General features: G+C 35.2%; 1 protein-coding gene across 1 annotated transcript in view; it reads right to left on the minus strand.

Moving 5' to 3' along the window:
• Window positions 1-1,667: 1,667 nt before the first annotated feature.
• Window positions 1,668-14,949, minus strand: part of GCFC1 (GC-rich sequence DNA-binding factor) — a 32,663-nt gene continuing 19,381 nt past the window's right edge. Inside the window, exons 13-17 of the mRNA XM_051210219.1 lie at window positions 12,650-12,911; window positions 10,642-10,837; window positions 7,803-7,869; window positions 5,988-6,481; window positions 1,668-2,521 (exon numbers count right to left, since the gene is read on the minus strand). Coding sequence (XP_051070189.1) covers window positions 2,473-2,521; window positions 5,988-6,481; window positions 7,803-7,869; window positions 10,642-10,837; window positions 12,650-12,911 — 1,068 coding nt within the window. The 3' untranslated portion in view covers window positions 1,668-2,472. The remainder of the gene's footprint in view (window positions 2,522-5,987; window positions 6,482-7,802; window positions 7,870-10,641; window positions 10,838-12,649; window positions 12,912-14,949) is intronic.

Raw genomic sequence — 14,949 nt, forward strand, 5'->3', positions numbered from 1 at the left:
GAGGTCGCGTGATTATTGTAACGCATGGTTAGACTTTCAGTGACATAGATCAGAAGAGTATGGAATACTGGAAACATATTCACTCCTTATTTCTCTTTAAAACCTAAGTTCTGAAATCTTCATAAACCGTATTCCTTGTTCTATATATAATCTTTCTTATTACTACTGATGATACAGTTACCACTTCCACTACTCTAAGATTTATGTTCAAATAATTTTACCTCGTTGTGTTAATGTGGTATAGCAACTTGAAATGATGCATGTGTTAAGTTCCACTCAGTGTATGATGATACAATTTAAAATACAGCATACTTTAGCAAACAATAATAAGTAGTTAAAGCCTTTACATATATAACGTAATTACTTTGAAGCATTTATCTTTCAAATTCTCACGAGTTTACATTCATATATCATCGTGACCCTAAAGATCATTGTTGGACAATCAATTGGATGGAACTCGTCATCATACATTAACTTTCGTGATTATGAAAAGGCATTTGACAAAGTGGATATAATCTACATAATAAAAATTTCTACCTCATAGAACAATATCCCCTTCTTGTCAAATCATCAGTTTGTTTCAGTATTGATATAAGTTTATTGAAATAAGAAAACTTGCATACAATTGAGTAAAAGTAGTAAATTAAGGTCAAAGGATGAAGTCACGCTTCTGACTATGTAGAGGTGTGATAGCAATAAGATGTTTCCCTCAGATAACCAATATCTTAACTAATGCTATGCACAATGAAAGACAGATCAGAAAAGACTGACTCTAAAAATAATATACTTCAAATTCCGTTGCTGGTTGTAAGCCATTTAGACTATGAAGTTAACACATCAATAACTACTCGCCGTGAGTGACTGATCTAAGATTATTGTCGTCTAAGTTCTGTAGTCACGCAACTAGATCACTAAGGTCACCCTTAATCCAGTTTCTTTTTAAGGCACATCAACAAAAAGTGTCCTTCCATAGTGAGGGAAACTAATAGTAAGCGACAGATGCCAATATACACACCACTACCTTATTCAAAACTATCTGTAAATTGATCTCTATCATTCAGTATATTTACTTATTTTAACACATAGATATTGGTACAAGGAGGTACCGAATAAATATGCGCCACACAAATCTCATTCGATGTGTGAGGGCTGTGATACTGCACGGGTGCCCAAACCGAAGCAGGTGGTTTTCTTAGGGAGCCACACCAGGAGCCTTCGACCCACAGGTCTGATCCTCAAGACAGTGGAGCATCGTAAGGAGATGCAGTCCCACAGTAGCCAGTGACCAACGGCTGGTTCATACACCATTTGTTCTTTCAGGATACTGGAGCCCATGTGCACCACTGATTTGGAATGAGGGTTTTCAAACTCCTCTAGGTGGACTCTCCATGTCCGCCAACCCGGTGAAAGCGCCGGACATTCGGTTTTCATCCTCTCAATTTCGTAAACAACACCCCCGTCACGAAAACGCAGTGAGTAGGACTTCCCTGGCAGAGGCTATATACGCGTAGCCATGTGAGAGCATTTCGAGAGGGAGAGAAGATTCTCACTACTCTCGGTCGTACCAGGGCATTTGGGGGCTATATATATATATATATATATATATATATATATATATATATATATATATATATATATATGATCATTATAGTAAACTACATATCATCATCACATAAAACTATCGTAAAATAACACGAACTGTAAGCAAGTAACAACGCTATTACGTAGTGCTTTTCTTTTTCATTCGTAATAAAATCAACATATAAAACTTCATTATTGTTAATTCACCAATGTCATTGTTTAATCATAATAAAATAGAGGATATCATAAAATCGAATAAAAATAATAACAAGTCTGGACAGATAATTCAAACACGTTAGATACTGATTGATAGTACAACCAGAGACAGGAGAACACTACACACAACCCAATGTATATATATATATATATATATATATATATATATATATATTATCAGAATGGGTTTTGTGGAGATTTTTATAAGTCTCACTGGTTGAAATCATGAGTCAATTGAAGCTAGACCACCATGGAAAACCTGGAAGCACTGGACGGACGTTTTGTCCTATTTTGGGACTCTTCAGTAGTGCGCATCCACGGTCCTGCCCCCGCACTGCTGAGAAGTCTCATACTAGGACGAAATGGTCGTCCAGTGCTTCCAGGTTTTCCATGGTGGTCTAGCTTCAATTGACTTATGATTTCAACCACTGAAATATATATATATATATATATATAATATTCAGAAAAAGAAAAAAAACGACGCAGTAAAAAGGAATCTTCAGTACTTTTTTTTTATTTTACAAGTTCACATGTATTTGTGGATGGAATTACCTTTAAATTCTTGTTTCCAAAACTCATTTATGAAATTATTAAAACAAATTATGTACATATATGCAGATACACACAAATACATACACTTGAATTTAATGTAAGTTTCATATCATGGATATAGGATCAATTCTTCAATAAATCTCTTAGTTGTAACAAAGTTCCCATGCATTCCCTGTAATAACAATAATAAAGATTATAATTAATATTATCGTTGTTATAACGAAGTAAATATTACAGAAGTTAGAACTGATTTTTCGCATTAATATTAATTATCGTTGACAGGTACTACCTAATCTCATACTAGAACGAAACGACCGTTCAGTGCTTCCAAGTTTTTAATAGTTGTCTAGCTAAGTTCCACTTGTGATTTCAACTGTGAAAATTATTGTATTGTTGTGTAATTACTAATTAACTAGATAACTATGTATCTATATTCCTTTCATCATGGATGTCAGTCAGTCAGTAACAACGTAGAACTTCGTAAGTACGTACATCAGTTCGAGATGCTACACCACATTAGCACAGAGATGCAGTTGTCGATTCAAATTCCTTAGTGGTAGAGGTAGTAAAATTATAAGCAGTAATCGGAAACATTATGGCTTGAAGATGTTATTCAAGGAGTATAATACAGTCAAATAAATTTAGAAAGAAAATAAGGCACATGAAGAATTCAGAAGATTAGGAATTGGAAGAACACAAAGATTGGATGCACTTGTGCCATTGCAAACGATTTTGAGCCATGTCATTCAGGGTCTCCAACCATCGGTTGCTATCATCTCGCGGTCCCCAACCACGTAGTCTACACCTACCAACATGGCTCAGTCCACTTGTCAGCAACTTCATGGACTTGTGCCATGTTTCACTACTTTATCAATTGATTTGCCATCCTTACCTAGAACCCGTTTCCTAACAATGCGTTACTTACTCGATGGTCCCAGGATACACGAGCGATTTTTCTAAGACACCTATGATCAAATACAAGTAACGGACGAATATCCTCTACTCTTACCGGCCACGTTTGACAGCCATAAAGTACGACAGAACGAACTGATACGCAGTAAACCCGTCCTTTGGTTGATAGACGGATATCTCGCCATAAATGACGCAAGTTGGCGAAAGCTAGTCGAGCCTTCATCATGGATGTACTAATCGCCAGAAACGACACAGAAAAAGTAGAGACTCAATTATATGGGAAGGCGATCCATACAGATCAAATCCTCAATTACAGTAGCAACAACCCAAGAACTTCTAAAATCAACTGAGTGCAAACCCTATTCAAGAAGGCAAGAGCACGATGCAACACACTTGAAATGCGGAACAATAGCTAAAGACTATCTTTCAAAAGAACGGATAATTAACCAACTTCATTAGAAAATATCAACCCAACGCATCAGCAGAAACAAAACCAGGTACAGAAACCAATAAAAGGATCATTCTACTATATATAAAAGATACATCAGAAATTACGAGATTATTAAAGCCTTTTGGAATAGGTGTAGAAAACAAACTTACAAAATCACTCCAATCATTCCTACGTAAACCAAATGACGAAATAAGAAAAGAAGAAAAACCGAATATCATTTACAAAATAAATTGTTCCAATTGCGGAAAATACTACATCAGATAAAGTGGACACCCCCACTTCACCTTCGCTTGCACGAACATTAATTAGTGGTCAAACGCCGTAACGTATCCACGGTTATATCAGTGCATGTGGATAACTGTGAACACACATTCGACTAGGAAAATGTTGAGATCTTTGATAGAGGCAATTCTAAAAACATCAGAGAATTTTTAGAAGTTTGGCACTTAGGTCAATCAGTAATCAATAAGCACATTGAAATCGATTCAATCTATCAACCTGTTATGTTCCGATAAGCGTAATGAATGGTAACTTTTGTGATCCATTTATGGACCAGTACTATGCGTACATTTTTATCGTATAATTGTTAAGTAACTCAACTATTCATATTCATGTCGCTCTTATTATGAGCTTTATTTCGACCTATGAACTATTATTTTACGATATACCATTCTTGAATTATGTCCTGACTATTCATTACTACCTACCACATTCACAGCCACTTTTGGCCAAATCTTGTGCAAATGTTGTTTCATATTTTATGCTACGTTGTGGTCTGTTTGATTGGTATATAAACTCAGTATGTTTGAAATATAATGATTCATACCGCATAGGCTGAGATTAGTGATCAGGACTTAATTAGCTGGGTTAGGCGGAAAGCAGGACCAATCAAGACTCTAGGCTGCTCGTACGTGTTCACGCGTCTTTGGTCCGATCGATAATTCACTGCTCTCTGATTGGTGGTATTATTACAATATCCTTTAACAGGGCACTCATGTCACAAGATATAACACAACCAATCAGAAAAACCATAGACAAATATAGAACCAAGAATCAAATCAATGAGGGATACAATCAAGATAAAGAAGTAAACAATGACAAGTTAAATGTCAACAATAACCAATCAAAATCAAGGTCTACCAGACAAGCTGTGAGTCATATGTGGAGAAATTTGAACACTTCACTTGTGTTGATGTTGTTCAGAAGAGTGATGAAGACTCCCACGATCAAACCAGCCACCTCAGAGAACAAAACTCCACTGAAATTTCCATAATCTCAAAATTATAATGCTAGATTATGTAGTGTGAATAATAACAATAAAAGATTATGTGTATTCAAATAGAAAGTATGTTTAAATTAATAATGGATTATAATGTGAAAGAAGTAAGATAATCAACACATTTTTGTTATGAGAATTAAAGATAATAGAGAGGTTCAGTGAAATGAAGTCATATCAGAAACAGTTATGAATGAAATCATAAAGATATGAAACATAATTAAAGAGAGAGAAGGATATTTTCAAATACAAACTATAATAATGTTTACGGTCATGGTAACCATAGGGATAAGATGTACTTGTGTTGTACACACAGTTTTAGCCTTAACTCGTGAATGTTAAAAGCTTCGGCAGTTTTAAGGACTTGGGTACGAAGAAATCTAAATAGATTTAGACAAATCGTATAAACAGCTTTAAAATCAACTTGTAGGTCAATGAAATATGATTAGGAGTCGATTATATTTTTAAGAATGAAACTTGTAACTGCTTTCTTCGAAACCTTGTAGAACTATACTAGGACATGTTTGTGTATTCGAGTTGTATATCCTAACAACATCAATAACATCTGTATAATATTCATTAAATTTTGTAATTTAGTTGTACAAATCAACCGTTTATCACGGTAAACTTTCAACTCACTACTCATAATAATTAAGTAGATAAGTGTGTATAAAAAAGTAAATGGTGTAAGCATGAGATTAATGGTATATATATGATATGAACAAAACATTATTTGAAATTTTCATTTAGCATTATCATTACTAATTTAATAACTCCGCCTGGAGCCCTCCTCTTAGGCCATTGCCGGTCTCAAACCCGGATAAAGGAGGGGGGTTGGGCATGGGGGTTAGCAACCTCATCTCGTAGAAAACTAACTCTCCAACAAGAAAAAACGGCGGCCTATGCTCCATTGAAAGTAAGTAAGTAAGTAAGTAAAGTAACAATTACTAATTTCATATTAAGAATTTTAAAAAAAAACTCAGTCATTCCTTCACATACCGTTCAATGATTTGAATATCTGCTTGACCAACAGTAATATCTGTATACATTCGAGTCGGTGGTATATTTTCTAATAATTGTGTTAAAAATCTTTTAATTTGATTAAGTGGATCTGAAACTCCAGTGAATGAAACTTTTGTTGAAGATTCACCATCATCATCATCATCATCATGACCACGATCATCGTCATCTCGTTTTATTGAAGGACTTGATAATTTCAACCATTCATGAGGTAATAAATCAACTATCATTTTTAATTTTTGTACAGCATCACGAAAAGCTAATGAACCTGATTGATCAATTGATGATAAACTAGTTGGAAATGATGAATTCATTATGAGATTAGATTTATCATCATTTGATTTAAGTGTAACAACTGATAATAAACAAGCTAATCCAACTAAAAGATAACGATTTATTAAACAAGTAAGAGTAATATGTTTTAATGTATCTATACTCAATAGATTTGACCATAGTAGAATATTTTTTAAGAGCTGGGGGGAAAAAAATGAATAGAATGAAATGTAACACTTTAATTCCAATGAAAATGTTACTTTAAATGAATTATAAAAAGGAGAATATGAATGAAAGTTCAATGGAAAATTCTTGTGGGCGGCCGCCTATGGCTCCTCTACGAGGGGGTAATACGTGTATGTACAAAAAAGTAAGTAAGTAAGTACACCGAATCTCACGTACAAAATGATCATCAATCTAAATGTATGACTCTCTAAATATAATTTGTTTGATGAATTTACTATTAGGGGAAGTCAAACTAAAACATGGTATTCATTCATGTAATCACTGAATATTGAACTAAGCCATATAGATGTAAATGTGAACTATCTAGTTGGGATTTGTGTGATAACTGCCAACAGAAGTCAAAGATATTTAAATGACATAGATCAGAATCATTCTCAGTGATGTATATGCATTCATTGTTTATTTCTCCCCCCTTGATCTTGAATTTCGATACTCTTTAAGACATACCTTTCCATTGACACTTTAAATCAGATTTCTACCGTTCAGTCTCTCTTTTTTTATTACTGCTAATATATTACTTTAATGTTCTTTCGATATTTTTTACCTTGTCGTGCTAATAGGTTGTGTCAGAATGGGCCAGCGCACATCTGTGTCAAGCTGGCTGTTTATCAGAACGTCAGACTGTTGTCAGTGTTAATTAATATTCTACGTAGAAGATAAAGAAACCAAATTTAGAAACAAGTTTAAACTTGATCCAGTCAATAGGATGGTAATACGGTAAGGATAATTAATTTCAATATAATGTGTGCTACAACAATACAAACATCCAATATCATATCGTTTAGACGTACAGTATTGATCAATATGGCCACACAAGTCCGAATATTTTGCTCTAGCTGTCTCGTCAGTAAAGTGTGTTTTTTACTATTTAAGAGAACTGGTGTACCCCTTTGTGAACGATGGAACCTACACCACTGTCAGTACTAACCTCTATTAGTTGAGCACGAATTTAAGCTTCGATGGTAAATGACTAACCTGGTTGTAGCCAACGTTTCCCACGATAAATTTTTGCACAGAGATTAGGTACCGAAACCTAAGATCTGGATTGTTGGAGTGCTCCATAGTAGTAAGAAATGGAAGCTCAGTTCTTTGCTTTCCAATGGCTACATAACTAAAGTTAGGTCTTGATGTAAACATCTAAATGAATCGGAACGTTGATATCATATCATAGTGATGATTAACTGTTTTAAAAGTTCCTGTACAATATTCCAACAGAAAATATTTTAATACAAAGCTATTGATTATGAAATTAGACAATAAAAATGAACGTATCACCTTTAATCCCATGTTAAATTGACGTTCGAAGAATATGAAAGCTGGACCTTGACGATGTTGCATTAGACTGTAATAAAAGGCAACGCAAAGAAAAAACACACAGGTAACTTTGAGCAACATGAGATGTGACAATGAACTATGAAAGGCATTCTAAACAGCTGAGTGCAGTTACTCTACACTGAATTATGGAGAGGTAGTTTAATTATTAGGGTCTAAATTCCGTTCTACCTACGCAATTTCGGTCACCTGAATAGTATCAACAGCTGTTACACTTCAAGTGTAGCTTATACACAAGTACCTGATGAATGAGTTAATTAAAATTACCAAACACAAATCTGTGTAGATGAGAAGTTATTTTCATCGACTGATATGATGTGCATATACTTTATGTGCTCATAAAGACCTATGTCTACAAGTTATTTGTCAAATAACATACCTCGAAGTAGATGGAATGGTGTTTGAATATGTATCTATTGAATGAAAGATGAGTACTTTAAACAATCAAACTATACAACTGTTAAGATTTTAAAAGTGCTATTATTGGAAATAATTATTTCATTACTGATGCAGTTCATTTTCATACTAACAGTAATCATTTGTTGTAAATGAAACTAGATACTTTAATCGAAAATATCATCAGAAAAATATTGTCATTTATTTATGTTCAGAAGGGGTTTGTGGAGACTGTGGAGATCCCGCACCCCACGGGATTCAAACCTAGGACCTATCGGTCTTGCGCCAAGCGTTTAACCAACCAGACCACTGAGCTGGCATCCAACCAGGTCTGTTGTGAGATATCAGCTCACAGAAGACAATGGTGTACGGTGGCGCAACTTCGTGGATTGACTGAATTTAGACATTACCACAAAGGGATGCCAGCTCAGTGGTCTATAAGTTAAGTGTTCACCCACGAAACTGATAGGTCCTGGGTTCGAATCTCGCGAGGTGCGGGATCATGGATGCGCACTGATGAGGAGTCGCATACTAAAACGAAACGGCCGTCCAGTGCTTCCAAGTTTTCCATGGTAGTCTAGCTTCAATTGACTCGTGATTTCAATCTGTGAAATTTCTAAAAATCTCCATAAACCCCTTCTGAACATAATTAAATGATAATCTTTTTCTGATACATTCTTCTATAATATACTTGTTATCATTGTGTTTCGTTTATTTACTTATTTGTTTACTGATATGTAGCAATTTGCATAATAAAAGAAAAAGAAATTCGTTTGTAATAATATCACGTCTTCAAATTATTTAACAAAACAACAACAACAAAAAGACAATAACTATTCGAAGAGGAATAAAAGGAGAGAGAGAGGAGGAGATTTCCAGTATGTTGATTTAATTAATACTTAATACTTGGATGATAGAAGAATTTCAACGATAATAGGCATAATTGTTATACTACTCACATTCCTATGATGCGCATTACATTACAATAATTACTACTACTAACAATACTACTGTGGTGTATGCTACTTATGTCGACAGGCATAAGTAGTATGTAACACCAATCAGAAGTGGAACACCTGGAAGCAAAAGGTTGGGAAGATCGAATCGAAGAGAATGGGAACAGAGAGTAATTGTAATAGCAATGAAGGAACGATGAAGATTAAGACAACTGATGGAGGATTTGCAAATGAAATATTTAATGTATGGTTTGCAAAATTCATGAAGGAACTCTGTAATTTTGTTGTCTCCACCTGAGTTCTTGTTCACTACACTACTACTACTACCATTACCGGATGATATCAACGCAAAAACCCGATAAATACTTTCGCTTATATGTATTGGTTTGTGAACGGTCTTCCCACTAATCTTTAAAATCGCAGTTCTTCAGTCTTTTAGGCATATGGAGATCCTGTGCGGATTTTTCCTATATTGTTATTATGTAACAAGCACTATAAGCAGGGATAGATGGTGGCTAGCCGTAGAATCCAGAACAGGTGTTTTATGCTGTTTGGGATTCGTCATCTAGATGTGCCTGCATTCTAGTGTTGATATTCACACTCTAAGATTTGAACTCAGTACCGTTCGCTCCAAATATCATCACGATATCAAGTTAACTCCCTAAAAAAACGTTGTGGTGTGTGCTACTTATATTGACATAAGTAGTATATGATGTTAGTCGTGAACAGAAGGTCTGGCAACAGAGGGACAAGAGGATCGAATAGTAAAGAATGGAAACAGAATGCAATTTGTATGACAATACAAGAACAATCAAGTCCGAGCCATTTTAGGACAATTGGTGATCATTTTGCAAATTAAGCATTTACTATATGTTTGTTAGATTTTATTAACAAGTTCTGTAATTTTATGTTAATCACATTCGATCTCCATTCGTCTTCTCGTTTGCTACATTTGGTGTCGCTGCCAACCACGAGAGGAAGGGTGCTGTTCTGTGGATGCCGTTGCGGTCCTGGAGCTGAGGTGCTAGTTGGGGCAGTCTGGTGCGGAGAGGTGGCGTCAAGCGGAGTGTTCTGACGGGGTGGCGTTGGCTGCAGCAGGTGCTGTCGACGGAGAGTGAGCGGTGGGACGTACGGCTGCTGGGCGAACATCGGATGTAGATGGCTCAGCAGGCCAGTGGAGCACGGGTGTTAAACGTCCCAGGTGCCGGGTGGATGTCGGATGTTGAACGAACATGAACAAAGAAGTCTGGGCCATTTTGGGACAATTGGTGGTCATTTTGCAAATTGGGCATTTACTATATGGTTGTTAGATTTTATTAAGAAGTCCTGTAATTTTGCGTCGAATACATTCGATTGTCCCCACTGGTGTTCGTGTTCACTACAACGTCATTAATAATAATAATAACAACAGTAATAATAATAATGCTTACGTTTTTGAATAGAGTGGTATGAAAATATCTTCTTGTATTGTATTTTCAATACGTTTAACAATGGAAGTGAATAATTTTTCTGTTGGACGACTACCAATACAAATCGTTGGATAAGTTGAGCATAAATTATGCATTAAATTGACAAGTTGTAAAGATTGTTTCTCTGATAAAGGATCCCATGAAGCGCAGACTAGTTCTATAGAAAGAAAAACGATTGACAAAAAGCATTGTACCAGAATCAATACATTTAATTATGCACTGTTAATGCTTGAGATATATATGTATATTCCTAAGCAAAGATAGTTTAACTTTGGAGGAGTTATTCCAGTGAAACTAATAGGCAGTGAAAATATTTCTAGATCTAGAAATTAGTACTGAATTTTAATGCTAACGAAAGCAACTAATTGTCTTCAACAACATTGTAGTATTATTATTGGGTAAAGTTGTTTTGATAGGCTAAATATAATTTGATGACTGTAATACACACTATCGGATGACTGAAGTAGCAGTAAAATTTCTAAGACAGTATATTATGGATCGTTGTGAGCACTTGTTAATTACTCATATGGATAACATGTAGGTGACGCTTTTAACCAAACCGTCATGTGGAATAAAATTTTGAAAAAAATAAGCTTGATCACACAGTTTTGTGTGGATTAAAATGATTTGAATCGATTACTCACTGACTATTACATCATAATCGTGATCAATACTTGGAGACTTTAGTTGGCATGATCCAGAATATATAGCAGTGACGTATATTCATTCTTCAGCAAAATCTCCTAGATCTAATATAACTCTATAGTTTTTACTTCTCTAATTAATTTCTTCTTTTCGAACCATATTATTAATGTCTAGTCATTTGTTTACCATCAGTGATAAAAATCTGCTATGCATCTTACCAGTCTCCTCGATCGATGTATATCTGTGCAGGATTCTAGATTGGTGATAACTGATGAGCGAAAATTCAAGAAGAGGAAACTTTTAACTTTGAAGGGTGTTTAAAACAAGCAATATGAAGACTAGAAAGATCATAAAAATTTAACAATCAGGGTACTTAGCAAGCGATAAAGATCTTGACAAATAGATTCAATTGTTCAGTAAATGATGAAAATGAAAAACCATCATAAGATCAAGAATCCGATCAGAGACGAAGCAAACCAAAATAAATGCGCAAACAATAACGACAGGTAAACGCCAATAATCAATTAGTCATATTTGAAATCAACGGAAGTAACTGTTAGTCATTTCTCGAAAGGCATTAGTAGCTTGCCATTTCCTAAGCTAGTATTGATAATACTGTCTAAAAAGACAACAAAATCTACATGAAATCAATTTATTAAAGATGATCAAGTTGATGGCGAAACGTTGGTATCTGCAGGACAATTTATTTTGAATAGTTTATTTTCTGAAATTCATTTGCCATTTCATTAATTAATTTATTTATTTATTTGAACGCATAAATATTGGTACAAGAGTGAGCCAAATATATATGCGCCACACATATTTGATTAAGCTGCCTTCTCGTGGCGGGGGTGTTGTTTATGAAATTCAGAGGACGAAAATCGAGTGTCCGGCGCTTTAACCGGGTTGGTGAATACGGACAGTCCACCTAGGGGAGTTGGAAAACCCTGATTCCAAACCAATGGTGCACATGGGCTCCAGTATCCTGAAGGAACAAATGGCATATGAACCAATCGTTGGTCACCGGTTACCATGGGACTGCATCTCCTTACGATGCCCCACTGCCTTGTGGGTTAGACCTTCAGGTCAAAGGCTCGGGGAGTGGCCCCCTAAGAAAACCACCTGCTTCGGTTTGGGCACCCGGGCAGTATCACAGCCCATACACAAATGATGAACTGTCTACATTTGATTAAACCGAAATGAAACAGCATTCGGATCTGTAATCGAATGGCTGGTAATCCGAACACTTTAGCCACTCAGTCCGTTGCTTTACATTCAATTAGAATTATAAAAAACATATATAATAAGTAAAATAACAATTTACCATTTATTCGTTGTAAAACAATCTTTTCAATTGACTTTGGTATTATACGAAGATCATCATCAAGATTACCAGCAGTTTTATCCAAGTTATTATTATTATTACTGGCATTTTTATTTTCATTATTATTATTATTGCTTTTATCAGTTTTATTACTATTTAAAATAGTTGACTTTGTATTTTTATTATTGTCAACTGATGGAAGGTTACAAAAGTCTAACAAATCTTGAAACCATTTCATTTCTTCAATCGGATCAGCATGATTCTGAGATTATGAAGAAAGAAAAAGAACAGTTTACATGCATTAAAGCAATAATGACATTGAAAATTTCAACAAACAGATGGATTGTAGCTAGCATTGGAATTCAGGAGGCGTGTTTCGTCTTATTTGAGATTTGTCAGCTGGATATACCTACATCCCAGTGTTGATGTAAACACTGGGACTCGGATTTAGTGTACTTTTTGTTCAGAATACCCAATGAGTTATTACGCCAAGATGCTAAGTCCCAGTAACTACTAACTTGTTCAACTGGTAAGATGTATATATTATTCAGGAATATTATCAATGGGATAATTAAAACTCTTCTTACTTACTTACGCCTGTTGCCCCTCGTGAAGGCCTATGCTCATAGGCCACCTACCAGCATTCTCCATCCAACTCTGTCCTGAGTAATCCTTTTGAGTTGTTTTCAGTTGCTATTTATCCTTTACATGTCTGCTTTCAATTCCTGACGTATTGTGTTTTTTTTGGCCTTCTTCTTTTTCGTTCCTCTTCAGGATTCCAAGTCAGAGCTTGCATCGTGATGCAGTTTGATGAATTCCGTAATATATATCCTATCCACTTCCAACATCTTTTCCTAATTTCCTCTTCAGTTGGAAACTTGTTTGTTCTCTCCCTCCGTAGGCCGTTGTTGATGTTATCCGACCAACGGATATTAAGTATCTTGAGTAGACAATTGTTTACAAATGCTTGTACTTTTTGATGTAACACTATTAGGCTTATATTAATGATGTAAGCCAATTCGCTTTGGCCAATAGATAGTACGTTTAAAATTGAAGTTGTTTACTTTAATGTGGAGCAACAAAGTAGTAGTGTAGTGAACGAAAACTCAAGTAAGGAAAACCAATTTATTGTTTAATGCAAAATTACACAGTGGCTTAGTAAAACATGAAAATCATACATTAAATACATCATTTGCACAGCTTTGTGTTGTCTTTTACATGCTCCATTATTCATCCAATTCTGTTGTTATTTTTATTACTCCCAAATTTCCTTCCTGTTCTCTTCATTTCAATCTTCTGCTAGTAGACATTCCATTTCTGAGTGCTGCTACGTAATACTTATATCTGTCAGTATAAGTAGCATACATCATAGTAGAAGTATCATTCACTTTTATAAAAATATTGTAAGTGACGACTTACATTATGAACGATACGGAACAACAGTAAGTGTATGATTTTACTCAGCTATTAGGCATATTATTAATGCAATGTACGATCAGGGAATTGTTCAAATCACACTACATATATTTATTATTAGCTTCAAAAGAGAAACTGATATACGATGAACTTCATTTACACATATAAGACAGAATCTATTTTAAGGCTATAGATATTTACATAATCATTTGGAAGCATTCTAAAATTAGTAACGAAATTGATAAATATCAAATCAGGGTAAAACGCAAAATCCGTGGTTCTTCTAGGATTCCGATGGAGTTTTGTACATTGAGCTGGATGGTTTGGTCGTGGAGATTTCATCATTATTCCGAACGACATTATCAGCACAAACTTCTACCTGAAGAACAAAACTCCACCGAAATCATCTACCTGAGCTATAAATTGCAGTCTTAAACCTCAATGGGTAGATACAAACCAAACGATATCAAGTGAATTTAAATTCACACCATTGCACAAGCAGGCGGCTATCAGGACTCAGTAGCTGAGTGGATAACGCGATGGCGTTTGAAGTGAATGGCACTGAGTTCGAGTCCCAGAGTGAACATCAACTCAGCTGCAGGTACACCCGGCTGACGAGTCCCAAATAGGACGAAACGCGCGTCCTAGATTCCACTACTAGCCACTATCCATCTTTGCTTACTGAGCTATAAATGTTCTAAAAATTTATGAAATGTTTCTATTGAACGCCAATCCAATAAAGCATTTTAGATCTTCTCTCCGTTTTTAAAGGCTCCTACCCCCCAGTAACTCTAAACGGCCCCCAACAAATAACCTATATATGTGAGTGATTTGGGAAGAGATTTAAACACTCAAAACATTTTTAGGGTTAAAAGACAAATAAA

This window comes from Schistosoma haematobium, chromosome ZW (genome assembly GCF_000699445.3).
Source record: "Schistosoma haematobium chromosome ZW, whole genome shotgun sequence".
Lineage (NCBI taxonomy): Eukaryota > Metazoa > Platyhelminthes > Trematoda > Strigeidida > Schistosomatidae > Schistosoma > Schistosoma haematobium.